At 33.3% G+C, this 24,717-nt stretch overlaps 3 protein-coding genes and 1 long non-coding RNA gene across 12 annotated transcripts; 3 read left to right on the top strand and 1 right to left on the bottom strand.

Annotated features, from left to right (window-relative positions):
* The first annotated feature begins 806 nt into the window (after positions 1–806).
* On the top strand, positions 807–4,525 carry LOC137815276 (ranBP2-type zinc finger protein At1g67325). Its single transcript, XM_068618405.1, has 10 exons — positions 807–931; positions 1,214–1,259; positions 1,520–1,635; positions 2,005–2,278; positions 2,495–2,565; positions 2,941–2,986; positions 3,077–3,186; positions 3,311–3,335; positions 3,441–3,592; positions 3,846–4,525. The coding sequence occupies exons 1-10, from the start codon at positions 923–925 to the stop codon at positions 3,846–3,848; spliced, it is 852 nt and encodes a 283-aa protein (XP_068474506.1). The 5' UTR covers positions 807–922; the 3' UTR covers positions 3,849–4,525.
* A 1,571-nt stretch (positions 4,526–6,096) lies between these two features.
* Positions 6,097–11,873, bottom strand: LOC137815275 (squamosa promoter-binding-like protein 12). 8 transcript variants are annotated; one of them, XM_068618404.1, is made up of 6 exons: positions 11,500–11,812; positions 11,316–11,443; positions 8,665–9,365; positions 8,353–8,489; positions 7,353–7,568; positions 6,097–6,662 (listed from the first exon to the last, which is right to left on the bottom strand). In XM_068618404.1, exons 3-6 carry the CDS (start codon positions 9,315–9,317, stop codon positions 6,307–6,309), a joined length of 1,362 nt encoding a protein of 453 aa, XP_068474505.1. In that variant the 5' UTR covers positions 9,318–9,365; positions 11,316–11,443; positions 11,500–11,812; the 3' UTR covers positions 6,097–6,306. The 8 variants fall into 8 exon arrangements, with proteins under 8 accessions (XP_068474505.1, XP_068474503.1, XP_068474502.1 ...); XM_068618402.1 differs by having other exon boundaries at positions 11,316–11,873; XM_068618401.1 differs by having other exon boundaries at positions 10,374–11,873.
* On the top strand, positions 7,483–9,368 carry LOC137815277 (uncharacterized). Its single transcript, XR_011081722.1, has 2 exons — positions 7,483–7,649; positions 8,019–9,368. It is a non-coding gene; the product is annotated as an uncharacterized lncRNA (long non-coding RNA).
* Positions 11,874–19,153: 7,280 nt separating the features above from the next.
* LOC137815260 (F-box only protein 6-like) lies at positions 19,154–23,717 on the top strand. Of its 2 annotated transcripts, none has more exons than XM_068618375.1 (2): positions 19,154–19,798; positions 22,195–23,717. In XM_068618375.1, exons 1-2 carry the CDS (start codon positions 19,641–19,643, stop codon positions 23,438–23,440), a joined length of 1,404 nt encoding a protein of 467 aa, XP_068474476.1. In that variant the 5' UTR covers positions 19,154–19,640; the 3' UTR covers positions 23,441–23,717. The 2 variants fall into 2 exon arrangements, with proteins under 2 accessions (XP_068474476.1, XP_068474477.1); XM_068618376.1 differs by lacking the exon at positions 19,154–19,798 and adding an exon at positions 20,284–20,436.
* The last annotated feature ends 1,000 nt before the right edge of the window (positions 23,718–24,717 follow it).

The following is a 24,717-nucleotide window of genomic DNA, read 5'->3' on the forward strand; positions in this document are numbered from 1 at the left end:
ATATAATGTCACCCTTAGAAAAAAATTCTCTGATATAAACTCAGTTATTTATCTCTAATTTATGATAATATAACAAAGAGTTTAAGTATTAGATAAATTAAAGGCATCATTAAAGTATCATCACTAATACTTTTTTCAAAAGTTAATGTTAACATACAAATATAAATAAAATACTCTTTAAACATAAAATGAATTAAAAAACAAAATAATGAAGTATTCGTTAAAAAATTAAAAGTGTGTGTTTTGAGTTATGTAGCACAAACATTTATATAGACATTCATACAATACGGACACAAAAATACATATAATATTTAAAATTAGAAATTTAATAATTTTTTTTTAAATTAAATACTTCATTAATACGTATTATATGAGTGTTGATGTTCAATACGTGTGTTTGACATGGACATACTATTTAAAAAACGTGTCAAAAGTCTCGTAGATTTTAAGTGAAAATGAAAAATGTAATATTATGAAGTATTTTAATAAAACAATTATTTGCTTAACTTTACATTTGTTAAGGATAATACTAGAGTACACTTAGAATCAAATTGAAAAAAATATAAATTATTGAAATATGAGTTTATTTGGATTAGGCATGTACTCTCCAAACACTAACACGTTTTTATTTACACAGTGTATAATTATTTGGGGGTGAGAAAGAAGATGGGATGAAAATTAAATATTGGGGTGGAAACAGCAAACCCATGGAAATTGTGCCGGGATGGGCTTGGGCTTCGAAGCCCATTGTTGCACCTTGTCTGGGCCTGAAAATATACTATATCAGTTTTAAAAAGAAGTATATTAGATTAGTGTGATTTCGGGTTTCGTGTTTGCGTGTTATTCTTTCCTGAAGTAGCTTCAACTATTTACCGCCCTGCCGGAGAAGAAGATAGAGAAGAAGGATCTGTGTCGTGTCGCCATGTCTCGGGTAATCACACGCTTTCTCTCTCATTCTTTAACTTATGATAATATCTTGATTTCTTCATCGTTTTCTTTAGCTACGATTTTTGAACCCTAACCCAATCGATCTCTGTTCAATGTCGTCGATTATTAGGGTTTTCTCCATTACTGTCGATCTAATTTTGATTGCTGTCCTTTTTCCACATTAATTTGTCTTTGCGCGGATTTGTTTTTTAATTTGTTGTTACGTTATGATCCTGTTTGTTTATGCGCAGTGAATTCGAATCTCATACTCTGTGTGGTTTCGCAGGTTGATAACAGAAACTCCTCAGCCGCGAAGCGTGCTAGGACTGATGGTGCGTCGTGCTTTTTCTGTTATTGTTTTTTATTCTTTGATCTTTATGGATACTTTAACAGTGTTCTTGACACTTGAAGTTGAATTTCTCGTGCGTGCGTGCTATTTTACATTCTGCTATCAATTTAGGCACTGGTAGCCGGGGCCGCAATTGCTAATTTCCACACTCACCGTTATGCTGTGCTGCCTTTTTATAATACAACCTGTTGTGTGGTGATGAAACTGAACTTGGGTTGCATTTTAATTGGTTTTCCTTTGTAGGTAGTCGTAGGGAAGATGATTGGACTTGCCCCAGCTGTGGCAATGTCAATTTCTCTTTTAGGACAACTTGTAACATGCGTAATTGCACTCAACCAAGGCCAGCTGATCATAATTCGGTGAGATATTATATGTAATTCACATTGATGTTTTTTGAAATGAGGTTTGAATCTCGCAAATGATCTAAGGTTAGTTTATTTTATGAAAAACGTTATCAATAGCATTGTCGGTAGACTCTTGATTTTTTCTCTCTCTTTTTATTCTCTCGTTTTACTGCTATTTCTTATGGTGCTTTCTTTCGTATGCCTACTTTCTATTCAGTCTAGTGTCATCGAATTTTGTTCCCAAACTAAGGGGAACGTGAAGGTTATATTAATCAAATGTTCATGCATGCATACACATGATAGACATGTAGTTGTTTTTATTTTGCTTCCTCTTGAGCTACTCTCATATAAACTTTTTTTATCTATTTGTTTACAACTACCCAGAAATCTGCTGCCAAGCCTCTACAAGCTCCACAGGGTTATTCATCCGCAGCTCCTTACTTAGGTTCTAATGCTCCCTCTTCTATATATCTTGGTGTTCCACCATATGGGTCTTCTCTGTTCAATGGATCATCAGTTCCTCCCTATGATGTTCCATTTTCTGGAGGATCAGCATATCACTACAATTATGGTAGTCGCCTTTCTGCTGGTAGTCCTTATAGACCATTGCATTTATCTGGACCTGCACCCTACACCGGTGGGCCAGTGATGGGAAATGGTATGTTCTGTTTTTTGTTTTTGTCATTAAAGTCAATGAAGCTTCAATTTGATGGATGAAAATGAATACTTAATTGAAACTTTCTCATGTATTGATAATGATTGAGTTAATGTTACGCAAATCTTGCTTCTTTGATTCTGTTATGTTGTTTCTCTCTCTTTTGCTTTTCTCCTTTTGCATTTAATATTAGTTTTTTGGTTGGGTATTTTCTTGTAGGTGGGATCTATGGGATGCCCCAACTGTTGGACCGGTATGGCCTTGGTGTGCCTATTGGACCTGGGACAATGGTATGCAGCTGTAAGCTAAAAGAGTTAAACCAATTGTATATAACTTCTAATGCCAGTACCAACATTTTTTTTATTACTGTTTGTCATCAACTAAAGAATCTAATGTCTAGTTATGCAGTTATTTGTTCATAGTAAACACTACTAGTAAAAGCTAGATATTTTTTTCTATTGTATTACAATCACCAGTCAGAACGGTCTTAAAACTATGCATTTAATTCTTCATGATCACATTGTACCGATCATGTATACATAGTCACACAATTGTATTTTACTTCAAAACAAATTACCGTACATACATGCATTTCCCTAGTCAATTGTGTGATTTCATGGATTTTGTTGCAAAATGGAATGTAATATTCATTATTGCCTGGGCAGGGTGCCAGGCCTGGATTTTTTCATGAGGACAAATCTCAGAAAAAAGGTACGGCTTTGTTATTTGTAGCCTATGTCAATTTATGTTGAAATGGAAATTGACATAGTATTATTGTTCCCATCCCCACTTCTCGAATAGATGCAACTCGTGACAATGACTGGACATGTCCAAAATGTGGCAATGTCAATTTCTCATTCAGAACTGTCTGCAACATGAGAAAGTGCAACACACCCAAACCTGGATCCCAGGTTTGATGGCTTTGTTTATATTGTGCATATTTATTTTGATTAACTTTTATATCCTTGAAAATTTGATGTTTTAACATTTGTGTCATGATGATTAAAATTGTTGGATGTGATCGTTGGGCTGCAGGCCTCAAAGTCCGAGAAAAATTCTAGTAAGTATCTTCCCACATGACACATCTCTTTCATACTTAAATGATGTCATGACCTGATACAAGAGCAACAGTTGGTAATTATGTTTACATGTGTTCGCCATTCAGAGCAAAAGATGCCTGAGGGAAGCTGGAAGTGCGAAAAGTGTAACAACATAAACTATCCTTTCAGAACCAAGTGCAACAGACAGAATTGTGGTGCTGACAAGCCTGCTGAGTCTGATAAATCTCCTTCACCATCTGCAGATCAAAACGATCAGGTTTGTTGTCTAAAATGTTTTCATTTTGTTAACCTTCATTTCTTGTTGCAACAGTTGTTGGTTTTCCAAGAGCAGCTTTGTGACATGATGAACATTTTCAAATGGCAATCTGTTGTGAAGTTGTTTTTTGAGTGGATTCTAAGGAAACGCTTCAGTTTTGCTTCCTTTCATTTGGAACCTTTTTATTACACCTTTTTAATTTCTTCCAATCTATCCGTTGCAATCTTTAATTTGCAATTATTTACTGTTCCAGTGAGTACTAGGGCATGTTTGAGGGTTGAGAAGGTCCAGAGTTGTCATCAAGCTTTGCTCAATTTGGGTGTCTGACAGTCAGTCTTGTCGTCTTCTATGTTGCAGCAGTTGTCAAGTCACTCACCTTCTCAATATGTGTCAAGTTGTTGTATTAACTGAGATGGTATTTTTGGTCTTTGTGGATTGTTATGATGCATGTGTCAGCCAACTTTCCGGGCACAAAGGTTATTGCAGTTTCCAGTTTTAAGTTTTCTTTTGGCTCATGAATGTCTGTGTTTAAGTATAACTCTAGATGCCTCAAAAGAATGTGAAGATTCCAAGTTTTTAGATTTATTAGGTGGCATTTCGTTTTGGGTAGTAGTTGAAAGTGTCGTCCTAACATACCACTTAGGATGTGTGCATCAATATTCGTTACAGAAGCCATTTTATCTCCTGTTGTTGCTTGTAGCTACATGGATGATTCATGTCGTGTCGTTGAATTAAAGTTGCAGTAGATTATTTGGTTCTTTTTTTTATTGTAGTTTCATTTAGACAAGAATTCCTAGTCCGATGTTATTTTAGGGTTCTGGGTAGTCTTTTATATGGGGTCATTCACCTTGAGACAAGAATTCCTAGTCCGATGTTATATTTGTTTCGCTACTCTTATATTTGGTGTATGTCAAGTGGGTATTTGTTGTCCTTTATGAAGTGTCAATTGGGCAATTTGGTCCCTTAGAATTATTCTATGCTAGCATAGTTCGCGAATTTGTGTACAAGTCAGTATCCTAATTTATGAAACTAGCATCACAGTAGTGCATTCTTTAGCCCATCCCCTAGAAGGACTCGTTTGATATGAATTTTGTTAATATAGACTAGAATACATGAACCAAATTCATGGACCAGCAGATGATTACAAGGATGAATTTAGGTCTATAAATGTTAAGTATTCAACGTAGTGCTGCTCCGTACGAATTGCAGCATAAATCCATGCAGAGGATGATTTGCAAAAAAGATGAAGTAACCTAAAAGGATGATATTGTACTTCCGAGAGAAGCTTCCAATATGCTTTGTTCTAGGACCACGTCGGACATTAGCTGATAAAGGTCCACTTTGACGAACAATTCGGTAGAAAGTCTGCATTGATGTCTCTCTCATTACGTTAGCTACACTTTTGTATTTAAACGTAACCATAATCTGAGTTATTAGGATTAAATTTTACCCATAATTTAAAATAGCTTCAGGCTCATTAAATCACAATCCATGTTATACCTCCTTTTATCTAATTTTATTTTTGGTTCGTTTGCTTTTTTATTTTGTTCAATTTCATTTTTATATAAAATGAAATGAAAGGTTCTATACACCTTAATTTAAAAATTGTTATAACTTATTGACGGTTTAATCAAGTTTCAACTTTTAATAATGCAATAGTATGACTAATTTCTGTAAGGTAGGATCGTTAATAACTTTGGTGCCAATTGGATATAAAGTTACACTGTGTTCTTAAAAATTAAGGGATCTGGTTGAATATTTTTTAAAATGAGTTTAAGTTGAATAAAGGAACTAAATAGGTAATTTAATCGAAAGTTTTTATTTAATTTCTGAGGATAAAAAACTTATACTACAGTACGATTTCAGAAATGCTGACGAGTTGCGTGTAGATAAAAGAAATTGAAATCAACTCGAGAAAATAATTACACAGCATGACAACTCGGATAAAACCTGCAAGAGTGTTACAAGAGTTTTTCATCGGAATTTGCTAACAATATAAATTATTAAAATGTTTATTAAAAAAAGTATTGAGAGTTATAATAAAAATTTAATAATTAATTTGAATGTGAATATACTTGCTCACTTGTCGATGAAGATTCATAGAATTTAGTCGTTGGAGCTTACGAACCTTTAAGCGTATTTTATCGCCGTCAGCTGCTCATAAATAGGTTTAGGCTTAAATTGGTATGAGACATTATAAATATATTCTTATTTACATTCTATATAAATACATGTATCTAGATTCATACTTAAATTTAATTAAATATATGGTCTTTCAATATGCGAAGATCATTATAATATGAAGATTAAAGATGAAAATAATTAAAAGTTGAATTTTATGTTAAATGAAAGTTAACGATGAATAATGTTGGATGATATATTATCCATATTTGTAACGAAGCTTGAAAAAGTGGAAGTCAGGTAAATAGTTCATAACATGTAGTTAAACATTATGGCTGTTTAGATCCGGTTGTCAACCATGGTGACAGGAGAAAACATCAGTGTTCATCGATAATGAGCATGCATTGCAACGATAGTTCAAATTAAAATGAAATGTCTTGGGAGTTTTCAACAAAATTCAGAAAACGGAGTGAATGTCCAATGAGCAACCAGTTTGTGTAATTAATCTCCATTTCAAAAGAGATGCAAATTAAGGAAAAACAGCAGCCTGGCATGTTGAAGTGAAATCATAATAGTGTTGTTGTTGTTGCGGATCAATCGAGATGGTTGCATGGAAAACCCGAGTCAAAGGGTGCACTCAACAGCTGAAAGTCTTGAATTCGATTGTTGGTATCATAATCTGAGATTGAGATACACATGGTCATGGTGGAAGGAGATGGTTGTTGTTGATGATCAGTGTGCCAGAATTCTGAAGAGGAAGCAAATGGTGAACGCTGGTGGTGGTGCGTCATTGATTGTGTTATGGCCTGAGTGATGCCACTGGTTCGAGAGGATAGTGACTTAGTCTCATATGGAGCCCATGAATTGCTTGACAGAAGAGAGAGAGCACGGTTAACATCTTGTGCACCATTTAGATCACACGAAGTAATGGGATTCGGATCTTCTAAACCTGCAATAACAATTCTATCAACACTTAATAATAATAATAATCATCATCATCATCGTTTCCCCCAAAGACAAGTTATTAGGACTTGAAAAGTGTTGAATTCATCATATTCTTTCCCCTTTACTCTGCAGGTACTAAGGAGCTAATGCTACAAGAAGATTTTACATTCTTGCATCCCAGTTACTTCCCCCATGATTTCATGATATAATCACTACTTGTAATTTTGGAATAAGCCTCCTAATCCCAACCAAAAAATAGAGAACTTTAAAACGATATCATATGATCAAAGCACTTACGTATGCTCATATAATCTCTAAAATATAGGATATGGAGACACATATCTATATAATATATAATTATGAATTACATAAATTAAGAATACAAATTAGTGGACATATGTTTCAGTTTGTTCTTTTGTAGCAAAATGATGTTTCTCATGACTGGTTTAAAAGAATTTGTTACTTATTTTATAATTTTAATAAAAATTTATAAATTAATGTATTTTTTATTTTTAAAATTGTGTTAGAATTGTTAGAAATCTAACAAATATGTTTTAAATTTGACACTTATACATGTCCTACAAATGTTGGTGTCTGTGTGTCCAAGACGGAGACACCAATTAAGAGGTGTGTCTGAAGTAGATAAATTTAATGATAAATCATAAGGCTCAATTAGTAAGAGGTCAACAAGAACCTGGAATAATAGTCTTGGCTGCTATACTTCTGGATGTTAGAAGGCCACTAGAATCATCAGAAAACATAGAGACAATGCTGGGTATCTTATTGTTGGCTTTTACAGGCTTCGGAAGAAAATCTTTTGTCTGGGGGAGCTTGCTGCTGTGCACATCCTGCCACACCAAGTTTGTACCAGTTCTTGAAAATGCAAATGGGCTCATTATTTGCCTTCCATCTGCAAAGTGTGCAAAGAAGATACATGGCTACAGTAAGCGATACTCTTGTTTTAAATGAAGACTCAGTGCCATAATCACATGTGAGCATTTCATACTTTAGTGCCAGTTCAGGAATGAATGCAAATGATTTTGCTTGATTACAGAGGTTGTCAGTAACAATAATGTATGTATGGTGTTGAAGAAATTGTAAAGAAAGTTGATCAATGAATTGCAGAAAATTACAAGTTGAATAACTGTGCATTTGTTAGTTTGAGTTTTGACATGAAAAAAAGAATTCATAGTTGCTTATTTAATTTAGGAATCTTGCACTCATACCCAAATGTAAATTATGCCTTATATTACCAACTGATAGTTAGTCATTTTCTTACTATGGTCTCATTTAGATTGATTTGTTTATAAACGCTTAGAGGAAAAAAAAGTTTTTTAAAATGAATTTTCTTTGTTTACAGGTCACAAGCTTCCAAGCAGAAGTTGAAATAAACCGCAAAAAACTAGAGGAAAACAAGCAACTGTGGCTAGCTGGAACCAGTTGTGATCATACAAAAATGGGAATTTGTAAATCACTGAAAAAGGAATTCCTGATAACATGATATGGCTCAGGTTTTGCACAGATTCACCACATTTTGTTCATATTTTTATCACATGTTTCATTTTCAGAATTCTCCCAGAATCATTTCATGATATGTTCAACTATGCATCTCAAAACAATAAACTGCATGACTAAACCAAGGAGCAAGACAAAACCATTGTATTTTCCAAGGGAAGGGAATGTTTTTGTCATACCATAAGGTGATGAAGACAAAGCTGATGGATTTAACTGGATTGAGTCAGGCAGCGGTTTGCGACGCCTTGCATTGTGATCTGAAAGACGTTTTCTGCAGCTTCTTTTTTTGTCATCAAACTCTGACAGAGCATGGAACCTTCAACATGATAATTCAAGGGAAAATCTTAAACCACTTTAACCCATATGACCAACAAAGACAGGAAACTCAACCTGACTCACTAGTCTATATTTTAACTGATATGTGCCTGAAAAATGCTGTTTTTACTCAATGCCATTTTCATCAGAACAATCAAAAGTTTATTGAGATTTACCTGCTACATTGCTGGCAAAATCTGCGCTCCAAACCAGCTATAAGCACCTTAGGGGATTTGGAATGAGCTTCACATACTCTGTGTTTGCGATGGTAATCTTTAGCAGATGAGAGGTCAAGGCCACAGCCTTCTACCTGGCAACTTGGATGCTGCAAATTCTGACTACTGGTTTTGTATTTCTTTCCTGATGAAACGGGAGCCTCAAAGGAAGATGGTTTCTTGGAATCACTTCCTGCACATACATCCTCAAAGTACAACCGTTTGCCAAGCTTCAGAGTCAGAAGGGGTTCCCCAGAGACTGGAGAAGGCTCTGCTGATTGAGATGTTTCAACTGGCTCTCCACTGCACAATTCTTTCTTCCCAGTGGAATCATCCTGAGAACCTTCCAGGGTCAACACTGATGCCTTGCTATCCCCATTTGAGGATGAATTGTTAGAAGCTGATTTTGAGCTCCTTGGTGAAGAAGCATGCACTAGTTCAGAGCCAGAACAAGCACTACCACCTGATGGATACAACACCCCAGCATTGAGTTCTCGATCTGCTTCGCTGCTACAATCAGTTGGTGGCAACCTGGGATTTTCTGTTGCTTTTGTATTGAAGAAGAACAAGTGCTCCCAGTCCCATTGTCCGAGAGATTTTGCATTCCACTCCATGACAAGTCCTTAAAAATTCATATAAAATTGGTCACTGTGATCTGCAAACTGCAATCCAAATCAAACGTAAGTGTTAACTGTTTTAGTTTCTTCAGAAGCAAAGAAAAACCATACAAGTTCCTATCAAAGAGATTAAACTAGAACAAGAAAGAACAGAAACTGGAACAGTGTTTGGCAGAAGCAAAAAGGCACCACGAATACCTGAATAAATGTAGTAGTAGACACATGATCAACAAACAGACATTAATAATAAAAAAATTGTGAAACAACCAGAAATTTATAAAACCTATGAAAAAGGGAAAACATATTGATCAATCTTTCAAAGACAACATTAAAATCACTCGTTCTAGCCCTGTGTCGGATTCCAGCAAGACCAGATGCAGAAGCAAACCAGAGAATTAAACAGAGAAAAGAAAATATCTTGGCAGCAAAAAAAAGTACTTAGCAAATAGCAAGTGGTAAGTAAGTATTACATTGCTGGTGTGAATTGGTTTAAGCATATATTTTACCAAAGGCGAATTCCTAACATGAGATGCCCCTATGGGAATTATCTTGTTCACAATAACCAAAAGAAAGAAGCTAATTACACAAATCAAACAAATCCGTGGACTCCACAGTGTTCTGCAAATCCCGTCCATAACTTTACAGACAGATGAGTGGCTGTGTTTTAGTGTTGTAAGACTTCTCAGGCTGATATCTAGCAGTCCCCACCATTAACAATAATAATAATTTATCTACTTATGAGGTGAGTTTTGCACATATACTATGAAATGTTCTAATTTCTAGTCTGGTAGAGTTTTGCACATATACTATGAAATGTTCTAATTTCTAGTCTGGTATGGTGTATAGTTACTTGTCTACATTATTTTTACCTCCTCTCCTCGAAAGTTGTAACCTCCATAGTAAACATTAAGAGGGCATTTCATGATTTATTCATTCATGGCAATAACAAAAAACGGTAACAATCCCTATTGATGTGATATAGAAGGCAATGGATTGCCCCTACCGATGTGATATGTTTTAACTCTTTAACTCTTCCTACAAGTCTGTACTTACCACCAAAACTTCCCTTTCAACATGGGAAACCTTCAGATTCCAATAATTCACATTTGTCACAGCAATGTCAGGAGTCGGTCATTGAATGAGACCCCACAACAGCAACAACCCAACAAATCATGACTTCTTGACTTATCAGAACATCCAACACTCACCAAAACACCACACTTTAGGCCCTTGTTTTTGTTAACCAAAAATTAAGGCCAACAACCTTACCTCCAAATCATAAATGCAACAAACAAACCCCACTTTTAATCTGAGAAAGTCACAAGAAACATATATTACCGCAGCTCAGTTTTATCTAATCATAAGTGCCAGAAACCAATCAATATAAACCCCATAAAAAGAAAACTTTTTTTCCTTAGCTCAAAAAATCTGAGGAAAGTGAAGGAAAAAAAGTTGTTCTGAATTTTCAATCTAATTGTTAACATTATACATGCGGGCTGAAGTCTAAGGCACTGTGGAGCCAATGTCAATTCATTAGGTTATAGGAGGGGTCTCTTTTCTTGGGACTTGGCTAGTACATTAAAAAGCTTTGGTCCCCATTACCCCTCAAAAAGCTCAAGTTTTTTCTTCCTTTTCTTGTTTTTTGCATGAGCAATTTCATTAAGAAAAAAACAGAGGCATCTATCACAAGCTTTCAACAATCCCACTTTCCCAAGAAAATGATAAACCCACAAAAGTGTAAAGAGTAAGAGAGATGACGAAACGAGAAATACCCCCCACCAAAAAAAGCATCTTTTTTCATGGGCTAAGCCAAAAGTCCAGCCTCACATTGTGAAAGCTTTCAGAAAAAGGATGTTGCAATCTGACTCTACCACAAAAGGAAATCACAGTAAAAAGCAATAACAACAGCACAACAGGAACAACAGCAGCAGCAGCACTCATAAACCTCACCCTAACATTAACACCACTAATTAATACCCATCACTACAAAAATACCATAAAAAGAAAACCTCCATGTTGGTATCACTTTTGTTCCAAGTTCTCATCTTTAAACCACAAGAGTGGAAATGGGAAAAGCTGCAATGAACTCTGATACACCCACTTGATCGGTGGTTCTTCCCCTACTAAGAAGAAGATGAACCATAAATGTGCGTGGAATGAATAAGTGAATAATCCTTACCTGTCCACACAGAGCTCGAGGTGTGTGTTTGTAAGCTAAATCAGGAAAAGCAGCAGATAACAAACTCAAAACCAATGATCTTTGTTTCCTTTTCTGATTCTTGTGCCCTTTTGGTTTTCTAAATCATGTTTAGGAGACTAAGCTAAACTAAACACAGTAACAGAGAAATTGGTGTGGTTAGTGAAATTGACCAGACAATAAAATAAACTCAAGAAGTTGAGAAATTTGAAATTATCCACCCTTTGGATTTTGATTTCAAACACACTCTAATCATTCCATTACAATTGATTACTGCTAAAACCAACACAAACACAAGCAGCTGAACCTCAGCACCTACTCTTTGTACAACACATCTCACAAAACACAACAACCACACTGTGTTCTTTTTGCTTTGGACTAAACATACACTTTTTTTTTGTTACTTTTATTACATTTATTATTTTATGTCTTACTGTGTAAAAATATTGGTATTATTCAAATACTATGATCATTTTCTCAAACAAATGGGTTAACTCGTTCTGCTCTAGAAGGGGACAACTCAGATTCAGCATAAGAATCATCAAATTTTTCATGAAGAAGAAAACCAATCAAAGAAGCTGCCTCTATCTTCAATTTCATAAAATTCACTGGACTTAATAAAAATATATATTTCTTTTGCATTTTTTTTACCATATTACAAGTGTTAAATATAGCAATATAATATACATATACAGTGTTATCGTTGGATGACTAATTTTTAATGAAAATTTGAATTAATCAGGTTTTTTATTTACAAAACTAACAAATCATAACCTAGTTTCATTTATGGTAATGTTGGGTTTTACTTTTATTGTTGAGTTCTTCTAGTGTTAAACGTGATTTGGTAAGGAAATTATTAAATCTCTTCAATGATAACATGATTATAGAAATCGACAGATTAGGTCAAACCGAGTGCAATGTGTTTTAATTTCTTTCTTCTTTTTTTCCCTATTTGGCTTTATGAAATTTTAATTAAGCCTAAGCTTCAAAGCGATAATTTTTTTATCAATTTGTTGAAATTTGAACTTAATTTTCAACATAATTAAAATTTTAAAAAATTATCAAAATAATTATAATGCTACAACATTTATAAATACTAATTCATGTATTCAACAATGATGGAAAAAACTCAATTTGTTATTTCAGAAATAGGGAATCATTAATTAGGACAAGAAATTTTTGGATAATGTGAGAAAATGATTCCTTTCCAATAATTTAGATTCTTTAATTCACCAATTATTTATATGATCATAATGCAAAGGAGGTTCTAGGTCAATTTATTCACTAAATTGATGGAAGTGATTATGATTATTTGGAAATGACAAGATTGTAAGCATGATGTTATGTGATGGGTCATTTCAATTCCATCATGGACATGTACTGTATGCATGGCTTTGACTTAGTGGGATGTGGCATGTATATGGCATATGGATGTATGAATGTATATTTAATAATCATTACAATAAACTTTTTTTCAAATTCTTCCTGTATCATATTAGTTTTGATTCTTAAAATGATTAAAATGTTATTGTAAAATGATGAAAATAACCTTAAATAAAAGGAATATATAGGTAAAAAAAATTATAATTATTTTTTATATTATATTTCTAAATTTGTATTTTCATAATACATTTTTGAATTTTTTTTTCTGAAATATATCTTCAGATGAATTTTTTATTATTTTTGTATTTAGGATTTATTTTTTAAAATGAGATTTTAATTTTTAATTTAAATTTTGAATTTTGAAATCCAGAATAAAGGGTAATTTTGGAAATTTTGAAAGGTGATAGAGTGCGGATTTAACTCTCTAAGGGATTGTGCATCAAAATGTTGGGATTCCAGAGTCTAGTTAGTTCATGAACTCGTTGAAGCTGTTATTATAGAACACGGGGACACATATTTATATATTATATAATTTTGAATTATATAAATTGAAAATAAATATTTATGTGTAAAAGTATGTTTGAGATTGAGCATGAAGATATTTTTCACGACGGGTTCAAAAGAATTTGTTCTTTATTTTTATAATCATAATAAAAATTTATACAATAAATTTGAGTTTTTAGAAAATTATTGTATTTATACCTTTTAAAATTGTGTTAAAACCGTGTTAGAATTTTCAAAAATCCAATAAATATTTTTTTAATTGAACACTTCTATATTTGTGTTGGACACAAGTATTGATTTATAGAATACACTAGTTGTAAAATTAGAAATATTATATCTTCAATTTTTATTTTTTTTGTTGTATAGAATACATATTAAATCAATTTAATATTCTTATCAGTTAGATTATATGCATGAACTTTTATATAATTTAAAAAAATATATTTAAAAGTGTGTAATCTTTTATTATTAGATAACATAAATTTACACAAGAATAAGTGAAATTTGATAATTAAAATAATATAATAAACTTCAATGATTAAATTGATTAATTTTTAAGTATGTACGTTCCTGAGGAGGTCATTCCTAGCTAGTAGTAGCTAATAAACTAAAGAACATGTGTTTAAGATTTATATTTGTTTAAGATATGAAAAATAAAAACTATTCAAAATAATTTTAACGAGACATAGAATATGATTTATGCTTCACTTAAAAAATATCAAAATAAATATGCACATAATATTTTTCAGAGTTGAGTCTAATTTTTCATGTTATATATATTTACTCTAGTTTCATCATGGAATGAATCATCGAGAAAAATAAAATAAAAAATAGACAACCAAAATCATGCTGTGGTCAAAATCTTAACGTTTGTTATGAATTTTGATATCATACAATAAAATAATATTATTTTCCAATAATATTTAATTATTATGCTTGAGTAAATTAAATATATGAATATAATTAAGATGAAATTGATATTGTGATTGGTTTTAACAATCATTTGCAATGATTTGTTGAGATTCTTATCTGTGGTTATAATTAAGAAAAAAAAGAGAAAACATATTTTTAAAGAGTGGTTGAAGTTCGATATCAGAATATTCTCATGAAAAGTGTGAATTCAGGTACTGTTAAAAAAAAATATATTAATATTATTACGTGTGTTATGATATTGTGTTTAAGTGAATATGCATTATTATTATTATTATTATTATTATTATTATTATCCATAGAAAAACTTAACAAATAGTAAAAATCAAGTATTTGTTTTTTATATTATCAGAAAAACAGAAATAAGAGAGAGGGAGATATTTTTTAACCACCATTTACATTAAAAGTATGGGCCATGGATTAGACTTTTCTTCCTGCACTCCATTATTACTAACTGCACCTCCACACTAACAAAAAAAAATTGTATTCTGGAAGGCAATTTTTCCATGCACCTTCGCCTGCATCTTTATATTTTTTTTAATTAAGAATAACCTTCTCAATATGAAGAGGAGTATAATGACTTTTTCTTTATTTTCAAGTGATTATAGTTGTTGATATTGATTGTGTTTTCGTTCGCTTATTTTACAATCCTAATGTCATAAAACTAAAAAAAAAATAGCAAGATGCAAAAATAGTGTATAAAACTAAAAAAAATTACCTTGACATTGTAAAAAAAACCTTTGGTTTCGAGGGTTCACAGTTTGTTTCGGGTTGCAATAACAGTCCACTTCATGGAACCATTGCAAGTGCAACAATAGTTATTTTCTTGATAAAATATTTGCGATGTTGCCTAAGGAAAAACTTCTAACTACAAGAGACTCAAACTTTTAAGTAAATGTTGATTTATCTTATTGAGTAAATTAAAACATGTCAAATTCTGAAACTGATATCTTAATCGTTACGATTAGAGAAAGATAGAAGTGATGTGTCTGAAAGGGGTAGAGAGTGCGGGTGCAGTTGAGATTATTTAAAAATGTGAAATTATACTTTGAGGTCATTTAAATATTTTTTAAATATTAAAAACGTTTTTTTACCATTAATATAGAGGTACAATGACACGTATTGAGAGAGTTTGCCTTCTATAACTTATTCTATAAATATTGTTCTCAAGATTATGTTTCAAAATTTTCAAAAAGTTTATACAAGAAGATAATGGGCTCACTATTTTCTACTATCCAAGATCCAAGTAATGTGCTTTGTTCTTAACAAATGGGCTAAGTATTTGAAGTACCGAAAAGGGTTGTTGTAGAAGAATAAGAAGATGAAAAAGCAAAGTGAAAGGCACACGTAAAAGAAGAGAATCCATGATGAAGATGATGATGATAACTATAAGAAAGAGAAGAAGAGAGGGTAATGATAGTGCTACATTATATTACTCACTATTATTACTAACATAACCAAATCTAAATCTCTCTCTTCCTTTCCCTAGGCAAAACCAAATCATTACTCACCCCAAATTTATGCATCTCACAAACCCAATCAATCATTCAAATTCAAACACACTTTCTTCCAATTCTCTTCCTTCAAATGCAAATCACATTCCCAAATACCACTTTTTGGATGTTGATGCATCATGCTTCATTTGCGGCTTCTACTATCTTCCACCTTCTGCAAATTTGCTACGTTTTGTTTTACACACTTTGAAAATCCAATGAACCCATTAATTAGGATTAAATTGGTCAAACTTGGAAGAGATTGTAGAATTCCAGGGTGAAGAATTTGTGTGTTCCTTGTAGTTGAATGGAGACTAATAATACATAAAGATGTGAGACATAATCATATAGTAACTTTGAAATGACAGGTATACACACTCAAAGTTGTCACAGAGGAGGGGCTACCTTAACTCATTGCATCTCTTATTCCTCATTACACTCTATAATACATATTTTATTTACATCAAACAATTATTTTAAGATATCATATTTACACATTCAAAATAAAGAAGAGCATGACGAAGGATAAAAAGCTATGTAGGAATACATCGATATGAACACTGATACAACATAACACAAATATGAAGATACGTATAATCTTTAAAACGTAAAATATGAGAACACAAATTTATATATTATATAATTATGAATTATATAAATTGACAATAAAAATTTACGTACACAAATATGTTTCAGTTTTTTTTTAATAGAAAAATGTTTTTCATATCTGGTTCAAAAGGATTTGTTTATTGTTTTTGTAATAATAATAAAAATTTATACAATAAATTTGAATTTCTAGAAAAATAATGTATTTTTTCTTTTTAAAATTATGTTAGAATTGTGCTAGAATTATCAGAAATCTGACATTTTTTTTTAATATACACTTCATCAATACATGTTTTATGAGTGTCAAATACAGTACGTGTGTTTGACACAAATACATCATTTAAGAGACGTGTTCGAGTCTCATAATATTTTCAAATGCTAAATTTCAAATGTTATTAGCATAATTAAAATGAAAATATTTGTGAAAAGAATAAAGTGGATAAGTTATTTAAAAAGGAAAGGAAAGCGTGAGTGTTCATAATTACTACTTATTGCGTCACACCAATGACCATTGAATGAAGAAAATGGAATGATGTGCAATGCCACTTTGGAGGGGTATTTTCGGCAACCCAAATAACTCATCATACAGGGAGAAAAAGACCGTGAGGACAATCGTGCGGTGTGCGTGGAAGAAGGGCCCATAAAACACAATATCATCCGTTGATTTCCATAGTCAGATTATGGCGTTGCCCTGCTAAACACTAACCCATGGGACACGGTGCTCGTGAGTGAGTCTTTTTCAGATCAATTTGTTTTCTACAATCATTTTTCAGCTCATTTTTGTTAACTCATAATTTTAACTAATACACAGACCTAATTTTCCAGCTAATTAAACAAAAGAAATCGAATTCAAGCTAAGTGTATTAGGCGAAACTGAACAAATATTAGGGATTTCAGTATTAGGTTTATGTGTATCTTAAAATGAATTAAAGATGATTTTGAGTCCTTCATTCTTAATGGAATGGAAAGGATCCTTGCATATATTAGAAGATCCTTTCACTTGGTTAGAATCTGTTACTTGAGTGAAACTAGATCTCGTGGAATCATATTGAATATTTGAATACATTTTGTACTTTGCTAAAAAAACCAATTATTGTTTAATCAAATCCAATTAATTGCACTGGACACCGAATACCAAACACTTACTTGATCGTCGCAACACCTTTTACAAATCTCATCTCGACCAATAACATATGAAGGAGATAGTAGGTTAGTAGAAGATAATGAACACACGTATCCAAGACGAAGTGGAATTACTGAGTTAAGTGGAAAAGAAAGACAAGTGACCAATCAACTGAAAGAAATAAGTAATAGTTTTCGCGATCCCTTTTTATACTACATCACTAAACTTATGCAATAGAGAATAATTTTGCAATATTTTGATGTAGGTTTATGTATTTTTTAAATTGAGGTTATGGGAAAGTGTGGAATGGAGGTTGAAAGATGGAAAAGAAATAAGGAGCACTAGATCTAAATGGTGGATTACACATTCTTTAAGCATGTTGGATGGATTGTCCGATGTAGGTAAAACACATGAATTTGGTAGATACGGAAACACATGTTTAAAAGGATTATCAAAATTAAATTTAAATTAATGTCCTTCAAATGCTATTAATTTCTGCATTATCTGTTTAGAGAAACATGAGAGAGAAAGATGAATTATATTGTTTTGGAAATGAAGAGGTTAAAGTTGAGTGTTTGAGGAGATTAAGAAAGCTTAATTAGGCGTTGTTGTTTAAATGATTGGCCAAACAGGATAAAAGTTGGTAACGTGATAATGGTTCTGAAAGGAAGTAGTAGCTAAAATGTGGCTCTGGGGCCTAACAATAAAATCCATACAAATTGTTCATACGAGAACACAAGTGTTTGGTGCAATCGGTGCCTAACTTTGTGCATCAGATCACCCTTATCAACTATATCTTTTCTTTTCTTTTATTTCTTTCATCCATGAATTTAAATTAACACTATTATTATGTTTAATTCTCGTTTTTACAATATCAGAAATTGAATATTCTTTTATTAAGTGTCTTTTTTTTTTCTGTATCCGTCTATCAAATTCAAAAGTTCCAAAACATACTGGTAAAAACACTCAAACTTTCAAGTCAGTTGAAGTATCGAGATACTTGTGGATTTAAAATAAAAATTATCTTTTACCATGAGTATCTGTCCTTTTATAGTTTTTTTTTAATGACATTGGTCCAAACCCAAATCCTTAATAATGTTTTCCTACCATTACTCCTATGTTAATCTAATTGATAAGTCGAGTTGTCACATTGTGATTTTTAGTATAAACTAACTACTCGATTTTCTGAAATCGGATGATACCATGTAAGGAAAACAGAGAGGAAGAAACAAAATTGATAATCTGAAAACAATAATTCTGTATTTATGAAAATATACCACCAATGGTATATTTATAGAATACAACAATACTGTATATCAGTAAACTAAATACAACTTATGAACACCCTTAAATATACTCCTGTATAAGACAAGCATTAGATAGATTCACATACATACTTAACATCCCTCCTTAAACTTATGGTGGGATTAATAACTACCATAAGTTTATCTCTAACATGAGTAAAAGCTGACTTAAAGAGCGGTTTGGTAAGCTCATCAGCAACTTGATATTGTGTGCAGGAAGATGAACCAAAGACACTTATTATATTCAATATAAATTCCTTACAAATCCTATGTTTAAGGAACCTATCACTTGTATGTTCGGATCTAATGTCTACATCTAGCAACAATCAATAAGAATTTTCATTATTCATTTTCTTAGCCTCTACAGATAAGTTTCATTTCTTCTGTAACATGTTTTAGAGTAAAGTTATTTATTTATTCGATCATGTTTTAGAATTTTTTTTTGTTAATTTATTAATTAATTTGATGAGTATAATATTTAAAGAGTTTGGTGGATACTCGGAAACCCTAGTTAGTTGACACATTTAGTTTTGGTAATCTTTGATTTGATAGCTATTGAATGGTTTTTGGTTTGAAAATCCCAAGCATAATAATAATAACAACATAAGAAACAGAGCATTGTTGCGTGGCAAGGTGGAAAAAAAGGGAAAAGAGTGGGTAAAGAATAGGAATTGGGGAAGATAAGAGAGAGAAAGAGAAGAAGAAGAAGAAGAAGAAGAAGGAGAAGAAGAAGAAGAAGAAGGAGGAATCAGGCGAATCGTGGGAGGGAGTGTTTGGGGCATGGAAGGGGTGGCCATGCTGAAGCAGCTAATTGGTCAGCTTCAGCAGCTCTTGGACTCTTCCCATTCCCATTCTCTCATTCTTCAACCTTCTCACAACACTCTTCTCTTCCATCAACAACAACAACAACACCAACACCAACAACAGCAACATCCCAGGTCCCCCCCTTAGATCTGTTTCTTCATTCTTTCCCCAATTAGGTTTCAGCCCCTCTCCCCCACCCCCTCTTTTTTTGGCCCAACACTTTCTTTTTCCCATTTTTATATGATTATTATTTATGTTTATGTTTATGTTGATGTTGTTGTTGTTGTTAGTCTTTGAAGTGAATTAACCGGCATGGTAGGTAGGTAAGTTAGGTCCTTTCTGCTCTGTAATGTGTGGGTGTCTGAATTAGCCAATTTACTCCAATTTCTCATTTCCATGTCTTCTCCAACGCAATCACATACCCTAAAATGCACCAATTCGTATGCTCTTTAACTTTTCTTTCTTCATCGTTTCTCTCACACTCCTGCCTTCTCTTCCCACACGCTTTGCTTTCTTTTATATTTCCAAAACTCGTTTTGTGAATAAGTTTTTCATAGAATTTCATATCCTCTGCAATTTCCCTTCTTTTTGTTGAAAATATCCTCTGTTCTTGGTGTAGTTTCTGGGTTTGGAGCTTCATGAAAAAGGACAAAGTGGGAGAGCTGCATTTGGATGCCAATTAATTGTTTTAATGGTTTATCTCTCTCTTGCACACACACATGTATGTTGTTAGTTCGAGAGATCTAGGAGACATGCAAGGAGGATGATACATGTATACACCCTACCCTACTTATCTCGCCGTTAAATCCTTTGTGTGATTCAGCAGTTTTGACATGGGATAAACAAACTTTTGGATTAGCTGAAGGAGAAATATTTTACAGATTAGCTCATGCATGACTTTTTCTATTTTTTTTTTTTTTTCTTAGTATCTCAACAAGGTCTTAGTGTACTGCATATGATACCTGGCTCTGTTAGCAGTAAGCTATCCTTGCAAAGATCACAGTCAGATTACTTGATTGTTTGTTTTAACTATTGAATGTTTTATATTTGAACATCTACTGCTTCTAATGTGTTTCTTGGTAGGTTAGACATCAATTTTCTGGATTTTGTGCATTTTTTGTGTCATAATATCATCACACAAAGGCAGATTTTGTATTGGCAATTCTCACCTTGTCATATTCCTTGTGTGGTCAATTAGATATAACTGAATGGAGTTTTCAGCTAACCATTTGCAGAAAATCAAGTCAGCTAACGATTTCCATCTAAAGCATTTTTTTATTATATTTCCTTGAAATAATCTGATGGACATATAGGGTGTGTTTGAGAAAACGGTCAAATCCCAATGAACGGTAATCTGCCAAACTCTTGTAGTCACCTTGAGTTTATTTTAATGCGTGGAACAGTTGTCAATATTGGGAAACAAACACACATAGTAGATGGACCAATTTTTTTTGAATTTGTTGGTATGACAAACTGAAGTTAAATACTTTAGTAACTTCTGACCCGAGGATGCATATCACTAGAAAAAGGGATGTTGTAATGAAGAGATGACAATTGTGAGGGTGATTACTTGTATTTTACATTCTTTCTATCAGGTTTAATCAATTATTTTGTAAATAGCACCTTAGAGGCACCATGTTTAATAAATATTGATTTTATATAACGAAAATTAATATAGGATTCCCCAGAAGCACTGTTTGTTTACTCACCCAAAACCCTAGATACTAGAGTAAAGATATCTGCTACATTACTCTTATACACCACGTATAGGGAGGAATTTTCAATTCTTTTACAGTTATATGCTTTTGAAAATGTCTGTTTCAGGCACATCTGAGAATTTTGTTTTTAACCAAGTCATGGGGTCACGTGATCCATGTAATGTAACCAATCTCATCTAATTGGATAAAACTATTGTTGTTGTTATTTAGGGCCTTTTTAGGATAAACTTCCCATCGAGCACTTTTAGGAAAATAAAATGAAAAGCAAAATGAATAAATTTTCTTCTATAAATTTATAATCAGTTTTTATGTACTCAGCTCTTGGAGAAGTCAAATGAGAGAGATTTTGTGGAAGTTGAAGTGCATAAGTTGATTTTAATTTTTGAGAGACGATTAATTCATTTTACTTTCATATTTTCTTCTATAACTGATTACAGAGAAGTTTATTCTAGCAGGATCTAAGTGGAGTACTCTAGTGTATCCACTGGGATGTTGTAAATTAATTATTGTTACCTACACATTAAGATACTTCCCGCAGGGCAGTTTTGCTTGTGCAAATTAATGGAAAACATGTGTGAACTGATACTTCTTTTAAATGCTCTTGATCCTTTAACTATACTGTTTCATCAGTAGTCAAGTCTCGTTCTGCTGCCGCCTTGTATAACTTTTTTAAGTGTGATTGGTACTCTGACAAATCAGAAATTTCAAACATGTCTCCTCCTCCCTCAAATGCTATTTGTGTGTGCGATTGCATTTTTGACACTTAATGTCAGGAAGCATAAGAAATATGAAATTGTTTGCATTTTTCACAGATGGACCTCCCTTGACATTGAAGATAGCTCTGTAGATGACTTTTGTGGCCTTGTAGTGACAGCAGGAAAGTCTGGCAGTTTCAGGATGTCAGAACCTGTGAAGCCTCCACCTACTAAGAAGTCTCGTAGAGATAGAAGCAGGGGAAAATCATCTGGACGATCCTGTTCAGCTGAAGTCATGGAACAAGAAATTTGGAAAAATTTCCCTGAAGATTTATTTGAGGCTGTGATTGCGCGACTTCCCATTGCTACATTTTTCCGCTTCCGCTCTGTATGCCGGCAGTGGAATTCCATGCTGACTTCTCAAAGTTTTTCTCAGCATTGTACTGAAGTTACACAAGCAAATCCATGGTTTTACACCATTACCCATGAAAACGTGAATTCGGGAGCTATGTACGACCCTTCTTTGAAAAAATGGCACCACCCAACTATATCAACACCGCCCACAAAATTGATTGTTTTACCCGTGGCTTCTGCTGGTGGTTTAGTTTGCTTTCTTGACATTGGTCATCGGAACTTCTTTGTTTGTAACCCACTGACTCAATCCTTCAAGGAGTTGCCAGCTCGATCAGTTAAGGTCTGGTCTCGTGTTGCTGTAGGGATGACAATAAATGGAAACTCAGCTGGTTCAGGCTACAAGATCTTATGGGTGGGTTGTGATGGGGAATATGAAGTTTATGACTCAGTCAGAAATTCTTGGATACGTCCTGGAAACATGCCTGCAGGTATGAAGCTGCCACTGTCGCTCAACTTCAGGTCTCAAGCTGTCTCTATTGATAGCATGCTTTACTTCATGCGATCAGACCCAGAAGGGATTGTTTCTTATGATATGGCAACTGGGGTTTGGAAACAATATATAATCCCAGCGCCATTGCATCTGACGGATCACACTCTGGCCGAGTGTGATGGCCAGATCATGCTTGTGGGTTTGCTCACAAAGAATGCAGCTACTTGTGTATGCATATGGGAGCTGCAGAAAATGACACTATTGTGGAAGGAGGTTGACAGAATGCCAAACATATGGTGCTTGGACTTTTATGGGAAGCACGTTAGAATGACTTGCCTGGGGAACAAAGGCTTGCTCATGTTGTCACTGAGATCGAAACAAATGAATAGATTGGTTACTTACAACATAGCAAGGAAAGAATGGCTGAAGGTTCCTGGGTGTGTGGTGCCGCGTGGGAGAAAACGACAGTGGATAGCTTGTGGTACTGCATTTCATCCATGCCTGACAGCGGTGGCATGATTTAGTTTGTATCTCTTAACAGCAATGGCCTGTCATTTTTCCCCTCCGCTCTTTGTAGTTCTCTGCAATTTGCCGGCCTTTTGGGGTGTTGTACGTAATCCTAATGTTCATTGCTGGTTTAACAAAGTAGTTGAAAAATAATATGGGTTTGTGATTCATGTCTTTTCATACTCTCAGAGGCATGTGAACACTACTTTGGATGTGTTGGGAATGCCTTATCCTTGGAACACCTTGGTAAAAGGTGATGATATAGAACTCAAGTTTCTTTTTGCTTTCACTAAGTGTATGGTTTTAATTTTTTGTTCTTGTTTGTGTGCTATGGGAGGAGGACCCAGGATCTTCCTTCTGGATGGAAGTAAATATAGTTTTCATATTCAATGTATCCCTGTAATTGCTAGCAATATCGTTGCTAAATTCACAACTCTGCAAGGTTGTGAAGAACAGGTGATGATGACCTACTATGAGTCTAAGTGCCATTACATAATCAGTGGTAAACTAGATTTTGCGCTAGGAGGAAACTCATTCTTATACCTCGTCTAATGTTTCTAATGTCTAAACCATATATGAAACCTTTGACACTGCGAAATGTTCTGCTGTCATTTGGGTATTCAGATGATGAAACCTTGGTTTTGGATAAAATCCTTTCAAATTTTACAGTGACTTCTCAATTAGTAGCTGTAGACTGTCAAATAATAGGTTTTAAAAGCTTTCCACACTTCAATGGGAAGAGTATCTATTTTTTAATAAAAGAATAAAAATAAACCTAAGGTTTTACTAAAAAATTATGTTCCTATCCCTTTAACTAATAGGTGTTGGTAATTCATAGACGATTCTTGTTCATAATATCATGGTTTGATTCATATAAAAAACATAGTTTGGCTGAGGAAGGAAGAAAAAGAGAAAGGAATAAAAAAAAACAAAATGTTAAATAAATAAAACTATGATAAGATAGGTATTTAAGTTTGGACTTGCGGGTCAGTCATTTAACCCGGAAGGTCAGTCCAGTCCAATTAAGTATGGGAAGTTGGCAATTTCTCCTGCACCACATCAATTTCACCACGCACACCCAATCTGTTATTGGAAATGACAAAAATACCCTTTCACAATGACAAAAATAACCTTAATATTGAAAATAACAAAAATCTCACAAAAACGACAAAAGTAACCTTAAATAAAAGGAATGTACCACCTTAATATTGAAAATAACAAATCACCAAAATGACATAAATAATCTTAAATAAAAAAGAATGTGTAGGTAAAAATTACTTTCAAAACCT

The sequence above is a fragment of the Phaseolus vulgaris genome, chromosome 1, assembly GCF_000499845.2.
Source record: "Phaseolus vulgaris cultivar G19833 chromosome 1, P. vulgaris v2.0, whole genome shotgun sequence".
In the NCBI taxonomy this organism is placed as follows: domain Eukaryota; kingdom Viridiplantae; phylum Streptophyta; class Magnoliopsida; order Fabales; family Fabaceae; genus Phaseolus; species Phaseolus vulgaris.

Coding starts and splice junctions, on each gene's coding strand:
- LOC137815260 (XM_068618375.1), top strand. CDS start 19,641: ATGGAAGGGGTGGCCATGCTGAAGCAGCTAATTGGTCAGCTTCAGCAG. Junction 19,799..22,194: donor CAACAACAGCAACATCCCAG/GTCCCCCCCTTA, acceptor CATTTTTCACAG/ATGGACCTCCCTTGACATTG.
- LOC137815276 (XM_068618405.1), top strand. Junction 2,987..3,076: donor GGACAAATCTCAGAAAAAAG/GTACGGCTTTGT, acceptor CTTCTCGAATAG/ATGCAACTCGTGACAATGAC. Junction 3,336..3,440: donor AAAGTCCGAGAAAAATTCTA/GTAAGTATCTTC, acceptor TTCGCCATTCAG/AGCAAAAGATGCCTGAGGGA.
- LOC137815275 (XM_068618402.1), bottom strand. CDS start 9,317: ATGGAGTGGAATGCAAAATCTCTCGGACAATGGGACTGGGAGCACTTG. Junction 7,569..8,352: donor TTTGTCTTCATCACCTTATG/GTATGACAAAAA, acceptor CACACTTTGCAG/ATGGAAGGCAAATAATGAGC. Junction 6,663..7,352: donor AGCCAAGACTATTATTCCAG/GTTCTTGTTGAC, acceptor TTGTTATTGCAG/GTTTAGAAGATCCGAATCCC.